The 25,539-nt window shown below is 43.9% G+C and overlaps 1 protein-coding gene across 3 annotated transcripts in view; it reads left to right on the forward strand.

Annotated features, from left to right (window-relative positions):
* Positions 1-241: 241 nt before the first annotated feature.
* The window catches only part of garnl3 (GTPase activating Rap/RanGAP domain like 3), a 119,221-nt gene continuing 93,923 nt past the window's right edge, over positions 242-25,539 (forward strand). For 2 of the 3 annotated variants that reach the window (XM_052111264.1, XM_052111272.1), the window contains exon 1: positions 242-652. In XM_052111264.1, the coding sequence (XP_051967224.1) occupies positions 552-652 (101 nt within the window). In that variant the 5' untranslated portion in view covers positions 242-551. Of the gene's footprint in view, positions 653-23,298; positions 23,368-25,539 lie in introns of all 3 variants that reach the window. The other variant, XM_052111254.1, reaches the window with a different exon arrangement.

Consider the following 25,539-nt stretch of genomic DNA (forward strand, 5'->3'; position numbering starts at 1 on the left):
ACCTTTTGCATTGGAAATAAAGTGGCATCAGAAGTGTGATTTATCAGTATGTGGTTTATGGAAGTTATGGAAGTATGAAAGCAGTGCCTTCTCAATAATTATTATGATCTCAGCAGGGAAGGGGGAAATGACAGCTTGTGAGGGTCATTCATTTGAGAGAGTCGCCGCCCAAAAAAAATCGTGTCTTTTCCACTGTTTTTCATGGATAGACGTTAGGACCCCGCAGACTCTATGGCTTGAGCAGTGTATGCTATTACCGATCTTTAAGGTTCAAGACCTGGAGATTATCTGGAAAACCGACGACTTTCTGCATTTATGTGCACTTCTGATCCAAAGGAGCCTTTCGGAATAGTTTGAGAAGACCTCCCGCAGCCGCGTGCACGTTTTATCCACTTAAATTGTGGGGCTAATTTTTTGCTTTTCCCGTGCAGGAGGACCCACCGTAGAACATTCTTTGTGCGCGCTCTCTCCCGTTTCGCCATTCGCCAGATCCGCATCATTATCGTCAGCGCTCGCGCTGCCTCTGTCTCCACTTGTGCAGTGAGGACATCATGAATTCGGATATTAACATGTACCTGGGTCGAGAGAAAGCGGGGATTATGCGAAAGAGAGCCCTACTACTCAGGAAAGGCTGCAGTTTCGAAATAACGAGGTGAGTTGAAATAAGGGGAAGGGGTTTAATGTGGAGATTTTGAGAATACCGCATCATCCGTTTACCGGATGGAAGGGATGCAAATTATGACAACAGGGTGTATGACATCTGAAATTAGACTGATTTTACTCAAGTATGTAACAGTAATATGTTTGAGGGGTTTTGGTATAGACCAGTAGCAGCATATGTAAAGGGTCTGGCGCTTGGGATATCTCGGAAAGGTTTGTGGGTTCGCGAGAGTGCAGACGCGAGACACGGTCCATTAAACGTTCAGCCATCAACATCCTGACGGCAATAACCCACTTTCACCATCGGGATTCCCCTTGAATAGTCGTGAGGGCATTCCGGGTGCTCTGTAAAACATGAGATGCTCTCATGTTTTACTATAAAATGTGTTCAGTTATAGAAGTAGCAAATAATTGCCATGCACGTTTTAAAAGGAACTCATTTTCTATTTTCATTATCCTGTATTTACAAAAACATTGTGGTTTCAGTGGCTTGAAATGTGGTCAATTTCGGTCAGTGAAAGTATATAACGATAGCAGTGTCACCTTAGCTCGCGCAGAGTATAACGGTTAGTCAATACCGTAGGTGCCAGACACACCATCACATGCGCCGAATATTACGCACATTAGCAGCTAGAGTGTGTTTCTGTGTTTGTGTGTCAGATTTTCTGAAGGAAGAGAGAGAGGGAGACCTGCGCAGGTCACACCTCACCTTGGCCCTCACGGCGTTATGCCAAGAGCCTGAAACACTCATTTTCATCGTTTGCCTCAGTAGTAGTTATAGCTATAATCGTTATGTATTTCATTTGCAATGAATGTATTATTCTGTTTTCCATTCAAATGGCAAAACACTTATGAATGACTAGTCTGGTCATAGGATGCATTAAATGCTGGTAACTCCGTTTTCGCATTGTTTGAACCTATATGAAATTATGGATCCTGAACGAATTGTAGGATACTGTAGGGTATTGCGGCAGTAATGCATGTTCATAGTTGAAACTGTCAATTGCTTGGAAAAAAAATCTTGTCCTCTTCAGCCGATACACCACTTCCATGACATTTACAGTTATTTATGCATTTATTTTTACTCATTGTTTTTCTCTCAGCTCAAGCATTATTGCAAGGCTTAAACAAGTGTTAAAAAAGCAATAGTTCCTTGATTTCATGTCTTTGGTGTTATCAAAGATCAAAGTTCAGAGGAAGAAAAGGCTGCTCAGATGTTCATATAGTGATTTCCCCCAACAACTTGACTTAAATCATTTACATTTTAACTGTAATTTTTTTCAATCTGGGCACTGGCCCCATTTTATGAATAAAAATAATATAAAGGTGTTAAAAATATTTACCCTCCGCTTTTATTAGCCATAACTAAACTGGACTGAATTTAAAATTTCAATATTTTGTAAGTTGGAAGTCAACATGTTTTGAGAATGAAACTACAGTGCTTGTACAATACAGTGACAATTTTACATATACACTCACTTGGTCCCTATGGAACCCTATGGTCCTAATAAAGAGCTTGACATGGTCTTCTGCTGTTGTAGCCCATTCGCCTCAAGGTTCAAAGTGTTTTGCATTCTGAGATGCTATTGTGGTCACTACAATTGTACAGAGTGGTTATCTGAGTTACCGTAGCCTTTCTGTCAGCTCAAACCAGTCTGGCCATTCCCCGTTGACCTCTCTCATCAAGATGGTGTTTCCGTCTGCAGAACTGCCGCTCACTGGATGTTTTTTGTTTTTGACACCATTCTGAGTAAACTCTAGAGACTGTTGTGTGTGAAAATCCCAGGAGATCAGTAGTTACTCAAACCAGCCTGCCTGACAATAACAATCATGCCATGGTCTAAATCACTTAGATTCTCCCCATACTGTTGGTTGATGTGAACATTAACTGAAGCTCCGGACCCGTATCTGCATGATTTTATACATTGTACTGCTGCCGCGCGATTGGCTGATCAGATAATTGAATGAATATGTATATGTACAGGTGTTCCTTATAAAGTTCTCAGTGAGTGTATTAGCCTGTTTGTTAATTAACACATGAGCTCTGCCAAGTGCAACCAAACATTGGAGTTAGAGGTGCAGTTATTAATTAATTTTTTATCAAATTACATGCAGAAAAGGCCCATATTACCTGTCAGATATCACTAAAATAGATGCCATTTAAGGAATAGTTCACCCACAAATGAATAGTCTCTTATAATATACTCACTCTTATGCCACAATTAATGTGTATGACTGTGAAGAATTTCTCAGCTCTTTTGGGTGCCAAAATATTGATGCTCCAAAAATCACATAGGTCAGCATAAAAGTAATCCATATGACCAGCTTGTCAGATTCTTTATTTAACCAATCAGAAGACTTTTAAGAACTTTCTACCTGTGAATCGTTCTGCATGTTCACAAGGCAGCCCATATACCGTAATGGGCAGCAGTTTAAGAGTTGTTGGTTTGATGCGTGAGAACACTATTTGGAAACATTTGCTTTTAACAACTAGAATCATTGTACTTTTACAAGGTAAATGTAACTGTTTAGGTTTACTGACATCAAATTGCATATTTATTTATTTTTTACCTGTGAAATTGAGATGCTCTCCTGCTCCATATTTGATTATAACAGTCTCCAAATGTGTCTCTGTGTGCATCAAATGAGCATTAAACGACTGCCTTCCATATAAGCCACAAATGGGGAGTGCTCAGACAAGTACCTTGACGAAAAGGAGAATACAAGCCCTTGATGGTGTGTACAGTAGGCAAGAGGGCCACTGCTTTTATTTTGTTTATCTGTTACATTTTATTTATCACGAAGATTTTTTTTTTTTTAAGTGGTAGTGAAATAATGATCAGTTGATGCTTTAAAAAGCCACACATACAAAGAGAGATAGAGAGAGTCTGTTCATAGGTCTGGTGTGTTCATGTGCAGTAAAAGTGGTGTAGACTGTTTACAAAATATTGCTGTCCTGTCTGAAGTACTGGGGGTATGTCTGCTGTCTGTAAAAGCTATTTCTCTCTTGCTCATTTGCTCAGTTTTTCTCTTTCTGTATTGGACTCTCTTCTGGTACAATGTCCGCCTTCCCCCCTCTTTTGCACTCGCAAGGACCTATCTTTGCTTTTTTATGCATCATCTATTTTGCTCACTCTTATCTAATTTCTTGTGTAGCCTCTGTCAAAAAGCTGTTGTAAAACACCTCTAATGGGATTTATACTTCTTACCATTATAAATCATTTAAGACACAAAGCTGAACTCTTTATTCTTGTCTTTTCTTTTTTGCCCAATGACCAGTCAAACATACTGTAATAGTAAAAAATAGGCCTATATGATTACAAATGAAAACAAAGGTCTGGTAGACCAGATTATCTAACAGCAGTTGTAAACCAGTACAAAATAAACGTATAGAAAATATATTTTCTATACTAAAACACAATGCAATCACATCATTTTAGATGTGTATGTTACTAAGCATTTGATATTATAATAAATGTCGGCCTACAGCCTAGCCTATATTTCACCCAGCGGGGTACCTCAGCCCATATAAGGGGCAGTTGCTCGGGCCACTGTAGCCACCCACATGTACGTGCTTGTATACTACAGAGACATTTCATGTCATAGTGGAATTTTAGGGAACTTCCTTTTTACCGGTGAGTGTGAGCGGGACTTGAGTGCTTGGGCCGTAAGCGTTTGCGTGGAGCGCACTCGCATGGAGTGGACTGGTTTATTGAGCGGAGTGTCACACCGCTCCGCTTCGCTCACATGCTCTGGATCTGATATAACAATACTATAACAGTTCCTCATTAATGTGTTAATAGAAACTATAGGCAAGACTTTTACAAACTTTACACCAAATAGAGCAGATACAAATACCTTTTTGTGGATTTGACACCTGGTTTCATGTTACATTACCTGCTTTCTAATATTTCCTGGAAGAGCTGCACTAATAGTGGACTGCCCACATTCTCTACTGGAAAATACAAGAAAGGACCACTGTTAAAGCAGTTGGAGGGAAGTAGTGGGCAGTAACTCAAAGTGATGTCACTTGGAAGTTAAAGACAACCTCAACATGCACACACATACATGTTTGTTTTACTATATTACCCAACTCTCACAGAAACTTAATTAATAACAATAGATTTAAAGCAAAACATGTTTTGGAGGTTTATGAGCCTTTTTAACTAGTGGGGACCACTTCAAATGTCACATTATACAAATAATTATAGAGCACACACCTGAGTATAACAGACTCACACAGTAACTTTAACAAAAATGTTAGCAACTCATAAGAAATTACATATAGTAACAGTATAATAATTGAAATATCGGCAACACTTTACACCAAGGTTCCATTTGCTACATTTAACCATTTAACATAAATTAACAGTGATCAATATTTAAACAGCATTTCATAATCTTGGTTAATGTTAATTTCAACATAAACTTATAGATTTGTTTAAATCAAAAGTTGTATATGTTAACGTTATTTAATGCACAATGAACTAACAAGAACTAACAATGAACAATTGTATTTTTAAACTAACATCAACAAAGATTAATAAATGCTGTAAACAATTTATTGTTCATTGTTAGTTTATGATAACTAATGCATTAACTAATGTTAATAAATGCAGCCTTTTTGTAAAGGAAAAATTTGTGCACTCACATCTGTGGAAGAGTGTTTTCATCAAAATACAGTATGTGTCATGAGTTTTGGGTTTTGCCTGTCCCTCTGGGTTTTAGCATTCATTGCCATAGCAAAGGTTACACCCACAGTGTGATGGAATTTTGAGTCTACGTTCTTAATTAAAGTTCTTGATGCAAGTTATCAAACATAAACGAGTTATCATGCATAGTGAGCAATGATGGATGCATTTTTTTACTCGGACTTGACTTGGACTGTGCACAGGCACACTCATCATTCAAACAATACGCATGAATGTTACTACAGAGACTACTGTATGACATTGACCACCGAGGTGGCTGGCACGACGAAAACATAAAGACGGGTATGGATCTAATGTAATAGAAACTAAACAAGGTAGTTTCACATGACACGGGACCTGACAACTGGTAAAATTATGTGTAGCATTTGTGCAGCCAAGACGGTGCTCGCAATGCGGTTTCATCGTGGTTATAAACTTAAAATCAAATACTTTATTGAGTCAAGTCACCCACATCATTTCTCTCACAGTTACTAAATACAGCATATCGAAATAAAAATGCATACAATTCTTTTTAGTTGTAATGTATTTACACATGCAGGCTTCTGTAGTCTCTTGTGGTCCACTCAGTGTTGTCAGCTTGAACTGGTCCAAAATATCTCTATGAATTAACTGTATACATTTTTAAATAGTCAGTATTGCTAAAGTAGACAGCAACTCTAAAAAGATAAACAGCACCTATTTATTATTGATTAATTTTCAAAGCATTGACGAGCTACTTAAAAACATTATTTTACAGCATTTGTCCACCATTCACAACATTCAACCATGCACAATGAAATATTAGGTTCCCTTCCGAGGGAACTCGCACTGCGTCGTTGAAAACGACTCTTTGGGGAACGCTCCTTAGCGTGCGCCTCTGAATTATGAATGAAACTATTCCAATCTTGATTGGTGTTGCGTCATGACGTAACATGTGACGGCATAACCGGATGCATAAAAGTGACGCCGGTACACATACACATCAGCTTTCGCTCTTCAGCAAGCGCTCTATGTTGAAATTGTTTGTCTTATTTGGTGTTGTTTGTCTGATTTAAAAATATTATGGCCACCGAACAGTTCAAGAAGTGCGTGCACCCCTGCCCTCGTTTCATTACGGGTAGGGACACGCACGCTTTATGTGTGAACTGTTTGGGAGCATAGCACGCACAGGCAGCTCTCGAGGGATCTGCCTGTGAAAGTTGTGAAGCACTACCCATGAGAGTGCTGCGCTCCTGGTTGGCGTGCTTCGATGAGCACGGTCAGGCTCGCGTTCCCCACGGTTTTGGTCCCGCGTCTGTTGAGGCAGCGCGGCGATTGAAATCGCGGGGTTCGCAGCGGATTTTGCAGATGAGAATGAGACTGCTGCGGCACGTTCTCATTCTTCGTTTGAGGATCCCGAGCCTACTGTGAGTGGTGCAGAAGCCCGCGTCGCGGCTTCTTCTGCCCATGATCAGGTCCCCTTGCTTGAGCTCACTGCTTCCGAGGAAGTGGATATGCTCAGCATCGATGTGGACGACCGTGAGCCAAGCACGCCAGTTTTTGGCCAAGCTTATGAGGAGCTGATTGAGGTTGTGACGCGTGCCGTGGCCAGACTGAATATCAGCTGGCCACAAAATGAGCAGGGAACGCAAGTTGAAAATTAGACGTGCGTTTCCTGCGGCACAGATCACAAACTCAGCGCCGGGTTTGCCGCTTTTCTCCGATCTCCACAAAGATATCTAAAACGAGATCGGGGTAAACCGCGATTCGTCCCGTATCTCCAGCCCCAGTGTTTGATTACAGACGATGTTTTGGGGCACGGTATATGGGTTAAAACCTCGGCGCTGCCTAGTAAGCCCTGCAGAGATACATCTGCTTTAATAAGTAGGGCTTACATGGCCGCACACAATCGGTGTTGGTTTCCGCCGCCTCTGACGCCGGGCCACATCAATTTCCAGCTTAACGCACAGCTTAACGCTCGTGTCAAAAAATAAAAAATATATAAAAATAAAATAAAAACAACAAGCATCAATTGTGGTCACAAGAACCGTGATCGACTAAATCCTGCCGGTTTCCCGCTTCAGGAAGTCGGGAACACTGCTCGAAAAACACTCGAGACCAGCCTCGAGAGGCTGGTTCCCTTAGTTGAAGCTTCAGGAAAGAGGTCCTACCGAGGTGGTAGAACCTCGGAGGGCTGTCCCTCGCTGCAGAGCAACCGAGGTTGCTCGCGGGCGGAGTCCTCAGGAAATCGGTGTCGGTTCCCGCCGCCTCTGACGCCGGGCCACATCATTTCCAGCTGAACGCACACCGCGCCGCTCGGGTCAAAAAATAAAAAACAAGCATCAATGGTGGTCACAGAAACCGTGATCGACTAAATCCTGCCGGTCTTTCGCTTCAGGAAGTCGAGAACAGTGCTTGAAAAACACCCAAGACCAGCCTCGAGAGGCTGGTTCCCTTAGTGGAAGCTTCGAAAGAGGTCCTACCGAGGTGGTAGAACCTCGAGGGTTGTCTCTCGCTGCAGAGCAACCGAGGTTGCTCTCGAGCGGAGTCCTCAGGAAATCGGTGTCGGTTCCCGCCGCCTCTGACGCTCGGGCCACATCATTTCCAGCTTAACGCACACCGCGCCGCTCGTGTAAAAAAAAACAAAAAAAAAAACAAGCATCAATGGTGGTCACAGAAACCGTGATCGACTAAATCCTGCCGGTCTTTCGCTTCAGGAAGTCGAGAACAGTGCTTGAAAAACACCCGAGACCAGCCTCGAGAGGCTGGTTCCCTTAGTGGAAGCTTCGAAAGAGGTCCTACCGAGGTGGTAGAACCTCGGAGGGCTGTCTCTCTCGCTGCAGAGCAACCGAGGTTGCTCGCGAGCCTGGAGTTCTCAGGAAATCGGTGTCGGTTCCCGCCGCCTCTGACGCTCGGGCCACATCAATTTCCAGCTTAACGCACACCGCGCCGCTCAAGGCCAAAAAATAAAAAACACACATCAATTGTGGTCACAAGGACTGTATCGACTAAATCCTGCCGGTATCTCGCTTCAGGAAGTCGAGAACAGTGCTCGAAAACACTCGAGACCAGCCTCGAGAGGCTGGTTCCCGTAGTAGATTTTGTAGAGGCATGGAATCATCTTCCCAACATATCTGCATGGGTCCTGCATATAAAAAAAAAAAAAAGGATGGGGGTTGAGGCCGATTTTAGATCTCAGAGTTTTGAACCGCCTTTGAGGAGGTTCAGGTTCAAAATGCTTACCATTCCTGTCATCGTGAGTCAGATCAGATCCGAGGACTGGTTTGTCACGATAGATCTAAAAGACGCCTATTTTCATGTACCCATCCTTCCATGTCACAGGAGGTTCCTGAGGTTCGCTGGGGCTAAGCTTACCAATATCGGGTTCTTCCGCTCGCCTAGCACTCTCTCCCCGCACATTCACCAAATGTATGGATGCAGCTCCTGCTCCTCTGAGACTTCAGGGCATCCGCGATACTGAATTTTATCGATGACTGGCTCATTCTGGCCCAGTCTCGAGAAATGGCGGTTCGGCATCGAGATGTCGCCCTGGCCATATTCAAGTTTGGCATTGAGACTCAACACAAAAGAGTGTGTTACAACCATCCCAGTGCACAACGCTTCTGGTGTTGTGTGGGACTCGGTTACGATGCAGGCACGCATGTCTCCTGCACGTATCGAGTCCGCTCTGGCGATGGTGTCCGGTTAAAACTAGGCCAGGCCATCACTGTAAAGCAGTTTCAAAGACTGCTGGGCCTCATGGCAGCGGCATCCAACTTGATACCTTTGGGCCTTCTGCACATGAGGCCCCTCCAGTGGTGGCTGAAAGCCAAGGTGTTTTCCCCAAGGGGAATCCATTTCAGATAATCAGAGTAACGCCGCAGATGCCTTCGCTCTCTGCTAATGTGGAAGAAACCTTGGTTCCTGTCCCTAGGGCTAGTGTTGGGAGCGCCATGTCGCCGAAAACCGCTTCGACAGACGCCTCCCTCACTGGCTGGGGCGCCGGTCATGGACGGCCGCTTTTGCCAGGGGTCTGTGGCAGGACCATCATCATTCTTGGCACATAAACTGTCTAGAGATGTTGGCTGTGTTCAGGGCTCTGAGGAGCTTCCTTCCAGACATCAAAGGTTACCATGTCCTAGCACGCTCGGACAATACATCAGTGGTAGCTTATCTGAACCGACAAGGAGGACTCAGATCGCGCCTCTGTGCAGACTGGCGATCAGATAATTCTTTGGTCCCAAGGGAAAATACTGTCTATCAGAGCATGTATATTCCGGGGTTCAGAATCAGGGAGCAGACATCCTGTCGAGGCAGGGGCTGAGGCCCGGGAATGGAGACTTCATCCAGAGGTGGTGAAGTTGATATGGGACAAATTTGGACCATCAGAAGTGGATCTATTCGCCTCGAGAGACGCCCCACTGTCCACTTTGGTTCTCCTCTCACATCCAGCCCCACTGGGGTTGGACGCCATGGTACAGGCTTGGCCGAGGCTTCAGCCTGCACGCATTTCCCCGACGCTCTGCTCCCGGAGTCCTGGAAAGGGTCCGCCAAGAGGGCATCAGTCTACTTCTGGTTGCCCCCATGTGGCCGCCCGAGTATGGTTCTCAGACATAATTTCACTCCTGATAGCTCCGCCATGGCAGATTCCTCTGAGGAGGGATCTGTTGTCTCAGGCGGGGGCACAGTCTTCCACCCTCGCCCAGAGCTGTGGAAACTGTGGGTCTGGCCCCTGAGGGGTTCAGTACCTAAATGCTGGTCTATCAGCTGGGGTGGTTGAAACCATACTTGGCTCTAGGGCTCCGCCTACTAGGAGATTATATGGCCTCAAGTGGAATGTGTTCTCCACTTGGTGTAGAGAACATGAATTAGATCCAGTTAACTGCCCGGTGGCTTCAGTTCTGGAGTTTCTTCAAGATCGCTTCTCTGTGGTCTCTCCCCTTCCACACTTAAGGTGTACGTGGCTACCATTTCGGCGCTCCATGCACCACTGAGTGATGGGCCTCTGGGGAGGCACCAGCTGGTCATTCGCTTTCTCCATGGTACATGGAGGATGAGACCGACAACCAGGTCCAGGGTTCCTGCCTGGGACCTGGCGGTGGTTCTCGAAGGGTTATCCCTGGCCCCCTTCGAACCCCTTCAGTCGGCTTCGCCCAAGGACCTGACGCTCAAGATGGCTTTTCTCTTAGCTATTACCTCTCTAAAGAGGGTGGGTGATCTTCAAGCCCTGGCAGTGACGCCAGCTTGCTTGAGTTTGCCCCTGGCGGAGTTAAAGCCATTTTACACCCGAGACCTGGCTATGTGCCTAAGGTGCCGCTCTAACACGGCACGGCCCACGGTCCTGCAGGCTTTTTATCCTCCACCTCATGTGTCGGCAGAAGAAGAGAGGCTCCATTTGCTCTGCCCTGTCAGATATTTGAGTGTTTAACCTTGAGAGGTCCTCTTCTTGGAGGAGGTCGGACCAACTGTTAGTGTGTTTTGGGTCACCTAAGAAGGGGCTCCCTGCCTCGAAACAAACCATTAGTAATTGGATTGTTCAGGCTATTATCTCGCCTACAAGGTGCGCAATTTGCCTTCACCTTTGGCCGTGAGGGCTCATTCAACTAGAGGCATGGCGCCCTCTAGGGCTCTCTTATCGGGAGTACCCTCCAGGAGATCTGTGAGGCAGCCGGTTGGGCTACCCCACGACACTTTCATCAGGTTTTACAGTCTGCACCTCCCTAGTACGCCTGGCGACGTGTGCTCTCGCCCTAGCTGAGTGCCTGAGTTCAGTTTCACCCTAGGGCAGGCCTTTTTTCGCGTGCGTGGCCTAGTGGGCATTCGTTCCCCAAAGAGTCGCTTAACGACGCAGTGCGAAGTTCCTCGAAGGGAACGCCTCGGTTATGACTATAACCCTTGTTCCCTGAGAAGGGAACGAGACACTGCGCCGCCCTGCCACGCCCTCAAGGCCTGAGAGCGGCTTGCTTCATCGCTAGGCTAATGTGTATGTGTACCGGCGCCACTTTTATGCATCCGTTATGCCGCCACATGTTACGCCATGACGCAACACCAATCAAGATTGGAATAGTTTCATTCATAATTCAGAGGCGCACGCTAAGGAGCTGCTTCTCAAAGAGTCGCTTAACGACGCAGTGTCTCGCTCCTTCTCAGGGAACAAGGGTTATAGTCATAACCCGAGACGATTTTTGGGCAGTGAAATGTTTTTTTATAATTTAATAATAGCCTATAAAATAAATGTATTATTCGATGACAGAGTTTGTGTATGTAGCTAAACTTCATGTTACGAGATGAATTTAGTTGGTTACGACATTTTTATTTTAAATGTTTATTTTATTTTATTTTTATTGTAGACCATTGGTTAATTCATGCCCGTCTTTTATTAGCCTATATCTCTGACACATTTGAAAACAATTCTGAGAAATGTATGACTCAATGTTTTTGCAGTTAAAGAAGAGCTCAATGAAATTTCTTTGGTTGATATTTAAAGATTTAAGACTGATTACAGACCAGCGCGGCTGCCGCTCAAGCAAATATCAATTATTCTTTTATTTTTTATCATCTGTGACAGCTGCTGCAGTGTGGGGTTTCCCGCAAATTAACTTTAAAATCATGTCAGTGATGACATGGCCCTAATATAATCAGTGGGCTTTTCTAGTGTTTTCAGATGTAGCGTTTGCAGTCAAATCGTGAGACATAACTTCTCAGCGAGTGCTAATTACTACCGTGTTGACTAATTTGGACATACTGTATTTTCCCAAATCAGTCGGCAGATAGAGAGTAAAAGATTCAGAAAGAAATCTCAGTATAGACTATTATTTCTTTAAATAGAGATCATTTTAAATAAAACTAAATTAAATTGAATTGGCAAATTGAAAATGAGGTAGAAATAAAAATGTGAACCTCAATAACCTTGGTTGTAATGATTAACACAGCTTTCACTTTCTTTAATCTATGTTTGAGTGGAGGGGAACAAGCAACAAATAATTGAAATGTGAACAGAACACAATAAGAATTGTGTTGAAGGACAGTTTTGTCTTCATACACCTAAAGCATATGCTGAAACCACTTTGAAGTCTGTTCAGCAGGATATTAATCATAAAATGTATTTATGAAATGCAACAGAGGTGTTTTTGTTACATTTATATTATTATACTGTTTTTCTTAGTTGTGAAGTTTAAAATAAGCTTAAAATATAAATGTTAAGTTTATGGTTACAATTTTAATTCAGATTCATGAACAGATTTATTCAGACTTGACTTGGACTCTGTTATGGATTCGTTCTTGAGTCTGACTCGGCCCCTTTTGGACTCAACTCGGACTCGATTGTTTAAAGACTCTGACTTAATTGATGCTGACTACCACCCCTGGAGTCGCGACTTCGAATCCAGTGCATGCTCAGTGACTCAGCCGCTTCTCCTAAGCAACCAATTGGCCCGGTTGCTAGGGAGGGTAGAGTCACATGGGTTAACCTCCTCGTGGTCGCTATAACCTGTGGTTGAGTTATGCATGAATGCCATGGAGAATGTCGTGGGCCTCCACTCATGCTACATCTCCGCGGTAACGCGCTCAACAAGCCACGTGATAAGATTTAGAGTGCATTGGGAATTGAGCATTCCAAATTGGTCAGAAAAGGGGAGAAAAAAAAATAAGACTTGACTTGGACTCGACTAAGTTGGACCCGAACCCAACACTACAATGATCAATGGAAACATGTAAATGCTTCACGCTGCAACCACTCATGCACTTGCTTCAAGTGTTAGGGTGGAGATAACACTGTATGACTCATGTTTACATGTGTAAAATAGAGTGTTAATGTGTTAGTGCTGAGATGAACACAAACTGTGACCTCTTTATGGTGGGTCATCCAGTAACCGGAGCATGTGTTTGTATTTTATCTGAGGAATTTAAGCTGAAACCCATTGGAGAGTGCCTACAAAGATATTTTACAGAAAAGACTGAACTGATTCAAACAGTTATAGTTCCTGCTCTTTTCAGCAATCTCTCTCTCTCGTCCTCTCACTTTTTTTGGCCTCTGAGCAACCAACTCTACAGCCGTTCCAATCTGATAATACTAGCACTTGAGCTAACACTAATCACTCTCAGCTGTGCAGCCTGTGCGAAGCCAGCACAACCTCCTCATTTGCTTTTTGTCATTTGATTACTTTCATTCCTGTCCCACATCTGCTTCCATTTAAGGTTTAAAGGCGCATAACTACACATTAGTGTTTTTCGCTCAAGGAAGCCTCACTACGAAAGACTCTTTTCCTGTTATAGCAGCCCTGGAATGTACCCAGTGTAGGATGGATGGATCTTTTTGGAGATTTGTCTTTGGCTGGACCACTGTTTAAAATACTCGTGGTTAGCTTCTCACCACAAGAGCATTCACACTGGGTGTGTGTAGTGTATGGTGGTCTGGGGTGCTTGGATTTGTGTTCAGATGGAGAGAGATTCTTGAATTGCAAGCATGATGTTACAGTTTCTCCATAATTTACAACCTATTTGATCAAAAATGGGGTAAAAGGCAAGAAGCACATCCACTGGGACAATCAAAATATTTGAATGCTAATTTCTTAGTTCATCCAGCTGGCACCACCTTGTGGTCAGTACATTTCAATTGTATAAGTGTGTAAGGAGTCTCAACCTCAGACAGCATTCCCAGTGTTTACTGACTGTCTGATGCATTTTGTATAGAAAAATGAAAAGCGCTGACTGATTGGCTGGCTTTATGCCATGTCCACCCATTTTAACAGAGTATAGACCAATACTTTAGCAACCTCACTGTCTACGTTACAGTCGGAAGTGGTGGCAAAAAGACAAGTGTAGCACCGGCACAAATAGTAAAACAAACCTATAGTTAGCTGACCAAAAGTCCTCAAAAAGTTAGATGTTACCTTTTAATTGTCTGTTTAAGCTACACTCACTGAGCACTTTATTAGGAACACCTAACAAAACCTATAAATATCAGGGAATTTTACAATGTAATGTAATCCCCAGGCCTGGAAAAGTCATGGAAATTTCAAAAGTGAATATACAGTCTCTGAGCTCTTTATTTGGTACACTATGGTCCTAATAATGTGCCTGTCATAGTCTTCTTCTGCTGCCTCCACCTCAAGGTTCAAAGTGTTGTGCATTCTGAGATGATATTCTGTTCACTAAAATTGTACAGAGTGGTTATCTGAGTTATGGTAGCCTTTCTGTCAACACAAACTGGTCTGGCCATTCTCTCTCATCAATATGGTGTTTCCATCTGCAGAACTGCCACTCACTGGATGTTTTTTGTTTTTGGCACCATTCTGAGTAAACTCTAGAGACTGTTGTGTGTTAATATCCTAGGAGATCAGCAGTTACAGAAATACTCCAACAATCATGCCACAGTCTAAATCACTGAGATCCAATTTTTTCCCCAATCTGATGGTTGATGTGAACATTAACGGAAGCTCCTGACCCATATCTGAATGATTATATGGATTGCACTGCTGCCACATGATTGGCTTATTAGATAATTGCATTAAAAAGTAGCAGTATAGGTGTTCTTAATAAAGTGCTCAGTGGGCGTAAAGAAATTTCTTGCTGTGCTGTTGGCTGTAAAAAAAATCGGAATGGCAAAACTGAGGGCCTCACTTTTATCTTATTCCGTCAACAGAGCTGATTTACATCTCAACATTTGCAACATTTGTCCTACTTTTGTTTAATCCATGGTTATAACTAGCTGTAACTAGCAATAGTGTACCCAAACATAGCTGGTTTGAACCAGAAGGCTACTGTTTATTATCTTTTAGCGATATTTAGAGGAACTAACCAGCGCTAGCACCTATTGGCTAGTCATCTATTCACACTGGGAGTGTGAGAAGCACGCTGGGATGAAGCAGTAATATACAAAACGTGACTGAGATGAGAGTTTAAGCACTGAGCCTATTTTTGCTATTCGTAGCAGGCTGAAAATATTGCACTAAAATACTATACCACATAATCTTTTGCAATATATGGTCTTTAATGAAGCAACTTGAAAAAGTGGAGCGAACTGCTCACTCGTTGTTTGAAATCAGCCCAAATCTTTTGGGCTTACAGTAAAACAAGTTCCACACACAGTGACAGGTACACTAACACTTTCTGTTCATTAAAACTGTTAATGAATCCATACGATTTAAGCAGTTTATAGCTTTACTTTGTGAGTTTTGTTCCCTTACATTTAGAATAATCAACATTTTCATGTAATGTGATCCCTCTCTTCAAGTTTGTTATAATTCTCAATGGTCAACTCCTGATAATTACTAGAATTTATGGCCATCAATAATATATGGAAATATTTAGTATAGTAACTATAAATTACTTTAACTTCTGTATAGAGCTGCAGCTCTGTCACGCAGCAAAAAAGCACTGCCAGTGTGTAAGCTCATCTTGAACCCGCCAGTGTAGTTACACTGCAGTTTTACTTACGCAGTGCTTTGGCATGCCATGTGGAACAGGTGTAAGTTGGTTGTTGGCAAGATTAAACCACAATTAGGGCCATACTTTATGCTTAAAGTCAAAAGTCTGGCTATCCAAGACTAGTATCTTCTTGCAGTTTTATAACAACTTGTTTTGATATTATAAATAAAACTTATAAACATAATGACAATGTAGGTGCTCTTATATACAGTAGTAGCCATTTCTGATATATTGTATAATTCTTCTATATGTATAAGCGTACTCTTTTAAGCCTATCCTTCCTTTGCATGATTGTTCATAATATATCTCAAAGATTGTTGCTCTTGGATCAGTTCTTTTCCTGACTGTAATGAATTTCCTGCTATATTAGAGGGTTGATTTAGATGTTTTAAAATGTACCTAATTATTTATTACAGATCCTGGTGAAATACCTTATGTATTTAGTTCTGCAATAGACACAAGTACCACTAGAGGACTCAGTGGTCACATAAATAAAACACAGAGCTGTTCCAGCATATGGAGTTTAGTTTTAGTTGAGGATTTAGAGATGAACCTCCTAAAGAATCAGGGATCAGTATAAATATGTTCTCTCTAATTCGTCAGATGATTTTGGAGAGAATTGCGATTAGTTCTGGTGTAGTCAAGCCATTCTGCAACAAATTGTTAATATGAAGCATTTTAAATGAGCATTTCAATTCAAAAGGGTTTTATTTTCTGCACAAAATTAGCTTTTAAGGTAAAATATGTGATATTAATTATATATTGCAAAACTAATCAAGATTTAATGCATTTGGATTCATTGATATATAGAGACATAGTGCAAATGGTGTTTGAAAGCTTTCTGTTGAGATACCAAATGATCAAGCCAGTATTATTCGCGAAAGGGCAAACAACATAAGTTTGGTGTGGTTAGTATTGCATTCCTGTTCTCCCAACAACAATAATAAACACTCACAGAGAACTTTATTAGGAACACTATGATCTTAATAAAGTGCCAGACGTGGTCTTCTGCTGTTGGAGCCCATCCGCCTCAAGGTTTGATGTGTTGTGTATTCTGAGATGGTATTCTGCTCACTAGTTATATAGAGTGGTTATCCGAGTTACCGTAGCCTTTCTGTCAGCTCGAACCAGTCTGGCCATTCTTTGTTGACCTCTCTTATCAACAAGGCACTGAAATAGATGTTTTTTTGTTTTGTTGTTGTTGTTGTTGTTTCTGGCCCCATTCTGAGTAAACTCTAGAGACTGTTGTGTGTGAAAATCCCAGGAGATCAGCAGCTGCAGAAATATTCAAACCAGCCCGTCTGGCACCAATAATCATGACACGGTCTAAATCACTGAGATCACATTTTTCCCCATTCTGATGGTTGATGTAAACTATACCTGAAGCTCCTGACTCTAATTGCAAGATTTAAATAAAACATAATTTTTTATTAGTTTATTACACAACTAAAATTGTGCCTAATTCCATTACAATTTTTTTTTTAAGACATTTGCTTTGGTAACAAATTTTTTCCCAAGGGATAGCTGAAGTCATAGCCTCTGGCCTGAGTGTGATCTGTTCTGAAATGCCAGCGGTTCACAGGCTGAGCTCTGAAAATGTCACCCTGTTAGACACACACCATAAGGAATGATCCCACTCTTTATCAGAATCAAAGGACTTAACCTATCAGCCATAGCTGGCTAATAGCAGATGTGTGTATGTATGTGTTTGCATGTTTATGTCAGAGTCGTGATTTGTCAAATCATCTACTCCTAAGTATGAAAGGGAAAAGGTTGCTGTCCTGTATGGTCAAAATTGCCCTTTCCTTCTCCTCCCTTATTATGAATCTGGTAATCCTTGTTATATGCTTGTTTCTTAAATATTTTTTTTCTCTTTCCTTTATTTCTGGTGTCACCTTCACCTTTAATGCATGATCTAGTGTTTACAGTGTAGAAAAGTATGGTGTTTACGGTGCAGTGTAAAAATGAGTTAACTGTTAGTATTTAAGTGCTCACAGAGTGTCTTAAGGGGATAGTTCACCCAAAAATGTTATTATCTCATCATTTACTCATCCTCATGCAATCCCACATGTATATGACTTTCTGTCTTCAGTAGAACACAAATGAAGAACAGACCAAAATATGACCGCTTTTTCACTGTTCATCTTGACAGCAGTCTAATCGATGATTGTGCCTAGAGACAAGATGTACAGTGAAAAAGGAATTTTGGTCTGTTCTCACCCAAAACCAACTGGATCTCTTCAGAAAACATTGATTAAACCACTATGGTATTATAGATTAATTTTATGCTGACTGTATGTGCTTTTTGGAGCTTTTGGAGTTCTGGTCACCATTTACTTGTATTGTATGGATCTACAGAGCTGAGATATTAATCAAAAAACATATTTGTTTGTGTTTAGCTGTAGAAGAACGTCACACATATCTTAAATAGTTAATTTTGATATTTATTCTTTTCTTTGGTTCTGATTCTGGTACATTGAATGTTCAGGAGAGTGATTTTGTACCTCTTTGGTTTGGTACCACTCACTCACTGTTTACAGATTTTTGGAGGGAACATATATTTGCAGAAGTAAGTGGAGGTAGGGTCTTCACACTCTCTCGGTGAAATCGTAATGATTCATACGACTTTTCTAAATTTGGCTAATTCGTATGATATCTTTTTGGCTTTCACAACAGCCAATGACATTTCATTTCCTTATAATATGCGACAATTACTTGCTTCTGTCACACACAACAGCTTCCTATCATGTTTACACACACTACTGATCGGTTAGGTTTAGATAAGTGGTTTAGGTAAGGACATAATATTAATAAGCATGTCCTTAATGACTGTCACGTTCCTGTGTTGTCTGCCCTATGTTCTCTGTTTCACCCATCACGTTTATGTCATGTTTCCGTGTTGTCTGCTCCGTGTTTTTGGTTTCAACCATCACCGATCCCGTTCCATGTCACGTTTTCCCTGTTGTCCGCCCTGAGTCTCACTGTCCGTGTGTAAAACTACAATTCCCACAATTCCTGGCCTCTCTCACTGCCTGCACTCTTCATTGTTCTCACCTGTGTCTCGTTTAGTCTTCATTGTGTTTGTGTATTTAACCCTGTTTGTTTCTCCTTCCCCTGTCGGTCTTCGATGTATGTGGATGTCCGTGCTCTTTGCCTTTGTTTTCTCCCATGGAACCCTTTGTATGCCCTCCGTGTTTTGTTTTACCTTTTTCCCATCATGGATGTTTTCTTTGTTCGTGTTTTGTGTTGTTATTTAATAAAAAGCTTTCGCTGCAAGTAGATCCTCGTCCCGTGCTTACCTTCACCATCACTCGTGACAGAAAGACCGACTGCCAAATGGATCTAGCAGCGGTTTTCCTCGAACTGGCCCGGGCGAACTTTCCCGTCCGCGAGTACTCACTCTCTTCTCCACGGTCGCCATCCACACCGGGTTCGACGACGCCGCCCTGAGGACCATCTACTGGGTCGGATTACCGTCATCCCGGCGTGGAGAGGCTCCGGAACCCAGAGACCACCCATGGAGGGAGTACGTGAGTCTCGTTTTGAGGAAACTCGCGCCCGAGGAACCACCCCTCGTGATTCCGGCTGTCGAGCCTGAGCCCTTGCCTACCCGGATCGATGAGCCAGCGCTGCCAACTTCTTCCGCCCAGAGGAGGAGGAGAAGGAAAGCCTCCGCTCTCCAGCTCACGCCTGCCACGGTCAGTGAGCCAGCGCCCACGCCTGCCACGGTCAGTGAGCCAGCGTTGCCAGCCTCGACCGTCCCTGAGCCAGCGCCTGTAGCCTCGACCGTCCCTGAGCCAGCGCCTGTAGCCTCGACCGTCCCTGAGCCAGCGCCTGTAGCTTCGACCGTTCCCGAGCCAGCGCCAGCAGCCATGACCGTCCAAGAGCCAGCGCCAGCAGCCATGACCGTCCAAGCGCCAGCAGCCATGACCGTCCCAGGGCCAACGCCAGTAGCCATGACCGTCCAAGGGCCAGCGCCAGTAGCCAGGACCGTCCAAGAGCCAGAGCCTCTCGAGCCTCCCAGGGCTCCGCCTCTCAAGTCACTCGAGCCTTCCAGGGCTCCGCCTCTCGAGCCTTCCAGGGCTCCGCCTCTCGAGCCTTCCAGGGCTCCGCCTCTCAAGCCTCTCGAGCCTTCCAGGACTCCGCCTCTCAAGCCTCTCGAGCCTTCCAGGACTCCGACTCTCGAACCTTCCAGGGCTCCGCCCCTCAAGCCTCTCGAGCATCCCAGGGCTCCGCCTCTCAAGCCCCTCGAGCCTTCCAGGGCTCTGCCTCTCAAGCCCCTCGAGCCTTCCAGGGCTCCGCCTCTCGAGCCACTCAGGGCTCCGCCTCTCAAGCCTCTCGAGCCTTCCAGGGCTCCGTCTCTCAAGCCTCTCGAGCCTTCCAGGGCTCCACCTCTCGAGCCTCTCGAGCCTTCCAGGGCTCCGCCCCTCAAGCCCCTCGAGCCTTTCAGAGCTCCGCCTCTCGAGCCCCTCGAGCCACTCAGGGCTCCGCCTCTCAAGCCTCTCGAGCCTTCCAGGGCTCCACCTCTCGAGCCTTTCAGAGCTCCACCTCTCGAGCCACTCAGGGCTCCGCCTCTCGAGTCTTCCAGGGCTCCGTCTCCAGAACCTCCCGAGCCTCCTATGACTCCGCCTCCTACGGCTCCGCCCCAAAGCCTCCTACAGCTCCGCCTCCGGGGCCTCCTACGGCTCTGCTCTCAGAGACTCCCGAGCCTTGTGCGGCTCCGCCTCCCGAGCCTCCTACGGCTCTGCCCCCAGAGACTCCAGAGCCTACCGGGTCTTCGCCTCCGAAACCCCCCACGGCGCCACCTCCCTCGGCTCCGCCTCCAGAGCCTTCCAGATCTCCGCCCCTAAAGCCTCCTACGGCACCACCTTCCTCTGCTCCGCCTCCTGAGCCGTCCTCGGCTCCGCCTCCCGAGCCTCCCTCGGCTCTGTCTCCTGAGCCTCCCTCGGCTCCACCTCCAGAGCCTTCCAGGTCTCCGCCTCTAGAGCCTCCTACGACGCCTGAGCCTCCCACGGCTCCGCCTCCTGAGCCTCCAGAACCTCCCTCAACTCTGCCTCCTGAGCCTCCCACGGCTCCGCCCCCTGAGCCTCCAGAGGTTTCCATGGTTCCGCCTCCCTCGGCTCCTCCTGAGTCTCCCTCGGCTCAGCCTCCTGAGCCTTCCTCCGCCTCCCTCAGCTCCGCCTCCTGAGCTTCCCTCAGCTCCGCCTCCGAAGCCTCCCTCAGCTCCGCCCCCTGAGCCTCCCACGGCTCCGTCAACTACGGCGCCGCCTCCCAAGCCTTCTACGGCTCCGCCTCCGAAGTCCTCCTTGGCTTCGCCAGCTCCCCCAGTGGCCACTCCTCCTCCCAGGCCCCCAGAACCGGCCTTTGCCCTATGGCCACCTCCTAGGCCACCTAAACCTGTCCCTGTCCCTGTCCTGTGGCCACCTCCCAGACCTCCTGAACCGGTCCTTGCCTTATGGCCACCTCCCTGGCCTCCTAAACCTGTCCCTACCCGGTGGACGCCCCCCCAGGCCACCTGACCCTGGCCCCGTTTCACACCCCCATGGAATGCCTGTCTGCCCTCTCGGCCTCCCTGGTCTGCCTGTCCGCCCCTTGTGCCCCCGTGGACTGCCTAATTGCCCCTTGTGCCCCCGTGGACTGCCTAATTGCCCCTTGTGCCTCCTTGGTTTGTCTCTGTGTCCCTTGTGCCTCTTTGGTCTGTCTCTGTGTCCCTTGTGCCTCCTTGGTCTGTCTCTGTGTCCCTTGTGCCTCCTTAGTCTGTCTTTGTGTCCCTTGTGGCCCCTTTGGTCTGTCTGTTTTCCTCCTTGTCTAGCCCCCCTCTCCTTGAACCTTTGTTTATTTTTTCTATTACTTTTCTTAGGACCGTCTGGAATCCAGTCCTTTTGAGGGGGGGCTATGTCACGTTCCTGTGTTGTCTGCCCTATGTTCTCTGTTTCACCCATTACGTTTATGTCATGTTTCCGTGTTGTCTGCTCCGTGTTTTCCATTTCACCCGTCACCGATCCCGTTCCATGTCCCGTGTCCCTGAGTCTCACTGTCCGTGTGTAAAACTACAATTCCCGCAATTCCTGGCCTCTCTCACTGCCTGCACTCTTCATTGTTCTCACCTGTGTCTCGTTTAGTCTTCATTGTGTTTGTGTATTTAACCCTGTTTGTTTGTCCTTTCCCCTGTCGGTCTTCGATGTATGTGGACGTCTGTTATCCGTGCTCTTTGCCTTTGTTTTCTCCCGTGGAACCCTTTGTATGCCCTCCGTGTTTTGTTAACCCTTTGTATGCCCTCGGTGTTTTGTTTTACCTTTTTCCCATCGTGGATGTTTTCTTTGTTCATGTTTTGTGTTGTTATTTAATAAAAAGCTTCCGCTGCAAGTAGATCCTCGTCCCGTGCTTATCTTCACCTTCACTCGTGACAATGACCTTTACTTCCGCATTAAACATCCCAGCATTTGCACACGAAGAAATCATACAAATACATATGAACAAACTCGTACGAAATCATACGAAATAGACAACTCCTAAAATATGTACGAATTTTTATGAGACTGGGGTTGGATAGGATCCAGTGACTATTCTGTATGCAAGCAACTGTGCCTTGAACTTGATGTGTGCAGCAACTTGCAACCAGTGAAGTAAGGCAAACACCACCTTAAATTTAATATAATCTCATCACTATATCTGTATTTATTTTATCATGGCTAATATAAGAAATAAAATTCTCTTAAAAACAAATTATACAAAGGATTTGCAAACAATAATAGAATTTGCATATTATATTAAGCATGCATGAATACTTGCTTTAAACATTAACACAAAAATATTTATATAGAATTTGGCTGTGCTGATACTGCTTTTATTGTACTTTGTACACATGGAAAACACAAATGTACATTATTGATCAATTATTATAAAACCAGCCACATGTTTATTGTTTATGCTCCAAATGGTCAACATACAGTATTTGTTACTATTAATGCAGTTATTCCTTAATCAGTTTTCTAGCTAATTCTTTGATCCTATGGAATACTGCAGCAAAAGTGCTTTTGTTGATGTTGCGAAATGCTTATTTTGTTTAACATGATGTCAGTGAGGGTGTTTTACATCAAGGCTGATCTATGTGGGAAATATCTTGCTGTGCTAAAGTCTGTAATTGGCAAGCAAACACACAATATGTTCATGTGATTTTAGGCCCGTTCGATCTTTGCTCCCCAAGGTAGGTGTGTGTGTTTGTGTGTGAGAGAGAGAAAGAACCGCGGATCAGTGGTGTGGTATTGCTGCCTTTTCTATCAGCACATTTTTGTTCTTAGGTACACAGACACTCTCTTTTGCAGACTACAGAAGTAGTACAGCTCTCGTAGCTGAATTCTGCCAGACAATTTATTCCTGTGTCTCTGTATTGGTCATCACTGGTTTACCAAAAAATTTGCATGGATCCTGTTGATGGACATTGATGATTTTAAGAATGTTTTTAGTTTTGTAAAGTGGATTGACACCTTTTACCTTCACAAGGATTCAAACTTTGCTCTTTTGAGCTTTTTCCTTCAAGCCCCTGTAGAATTCACTGTGGCAGGAACTCACCCATGATCTGTTTAAAGAATCAGAACAACAACAACAGGTAAGGATTTAATTTGGAACAGTGAAATTATATGTACGTAAAAACATATGTAGAAAATATTACCAGGGTTTATACGAACTATTTACATTTTTAACAGAAGTTGTTTTTGTTTTTTGACACATTCTTCAGCTGTATGTGTGATGTCCCTTGATATGGTATAGATTTTAGGTTAGAATTATGCAAACATTGTAATCTAATTTTGGAAACATGTTTACGCTGAAGCCAAACAAGTTCTGTATGCAAATATAAACACATTTTGTAAACAAAAAACACTTAAATTTCAGAAAGATAAATATTTTTGCAAGTGTTATTAAAGGATGAGTTATGTGTTGGATAGCCTCAAACGCCAGTGAATGAGGTAAAAGAGGGAACAGCAATATATTATTTATGTAGGCTTATTGCTTGTTATATTGCAGATCAGATATGATTATAGAACAGATCAGTAGTACGATCAGATATGAAGATATGTGAATATTTTGCATCAAAGTTTAACAAAACTTCTAATTTGAATATACCATACTACATGATCTTCTGTGAAATAAATTATGTAATATGGTTTGTGTCACGGATGCAGAGACAGGACCCAAACGCAAAGGTAAAAACAAAGATTTTGTTAAATACAAACAAAAAAATGGAAACTCAAACTACCACAAGAGGGAAAACAAAGGAAAATATAATCCAGGCTTGGGCTGGGGAAACAGGAACAGGACCTTTCCAGACAGAGGTAGGGATGGGAATAAAAAACATGACAAACAAAGTGGGTCTGACTGGAACATTAAAGACTGACTGTATTCAATAGCAAACAAGACAGAAATCAAGATGAACTGGCACTGGGCAGCAAACACGAGGAGACTAAAATAGGTAGATAAATCAAAGGGGTTAACAGGGGACAGGTGAGGCAAATTAACTAATAATAAGCAAACAAGGAGGCGGAGTATGTCGTAAGACAGAGAGACATGCTGTGATACAGAAACAAAACAAAGCCACATGCTCACAAGACAACAAAACAACAAAATGGCATGAGCGTACATTGCCAAGACATTAAGGCAATATACGCCCATGCCAGCCGAAAAAAACTAGAGAATGGGTAGCAAAAAAATAAATGCCACACATTCTCACACTAAACAAAACCTATTCAACAGCAAACAAAGACAGAAATCAAGATGAACTGGCACTGGGCAGCAAACACGAGGAGACTAAAATAGGTAGATAAATCAAAGGGGTTAACAGGGGACAGGTGAGGCAAATTAACTAATAATAAGCAAACAAGGAGGCGGAGTATGTCGTAAGACAGAGAGACATGCTGTGATACAGAAACAAAACAAAGCCACATGCTCACAAGACAACAAAACAACAAAATGGCATGAGCGTACATTGCCAAGGCAATAAGGCAATATACGCCCATGCCAGCCAAAAAAAACTAGAGAATGGGTAGCAAAAAAAAAAATGCCACACTAAATTCTCACACTAAACGAAACCTGAGCATACATCGTGAGGCAAACGGCATGCGATGCACACAACAGGCGGAAAAAAAAACAGAACCTCTGTGCAAGAGTTCGGCCGTGAAGACAGCTCGTGACCCGGGTGTGCAGCGCAAAGCCAGCGCAACTCGCGTCCGCGTTTGTGGGAGACAGACATAGATTATTGACACGAGTTCATGCCACCAAGATGACAAGCACAATGCAGTTATGCCAATACAGGACAAGACAGAAGGGTCAGAATCCAGACACCATGCTCCAGACATGAAACAAGTCCGACCAAAAACACAAGACAGACTTGGGACAATAATGCCACAGTCCTGTCAGACAAAAACCCAGACTGACAGAGTGACAGGACCGTGACAATACCCATAAAGGGAAACTCAAATTCTCACAAGGGTTTAAAACAATGAACGTAAACTAACTCGAGGGGAAAAAACAAAGGAAATATAATCCAGGCTGGGGCAGATGAAATAGGAAACAACTGGCACTGGACAGCAAACACGAGGAGACTAAATTAGGGAGAGAAATCAAATGGGTTAACAGTGGAAGGGTGAGGCACATTAACTAATAAATGGCATGACCGTACATCGCCAAGTCAATAAGGCATTATACACCAATTACAACCGACAAACATTAGGAGAGAATGAATAGCAACACCAAACAAAGCGATGCCACGCATTCTCACATTAAA

This window comes from Xyrauchen texanus, chromosome 3 (assembly GCF_025860055.1).
Source record: "Xyrauchen texanus isolate HMW12.3.18 chromosome 3, RBS_HiC_50CHRs, whole genome shotgun sequence".
NCBI classification, from domain to species: Eukaryota; Metazoa; Chordata; class Actinopteri; order Cypriniformes; family Catostomidae; genus Xyrauchen; species Xyrauchen texanus.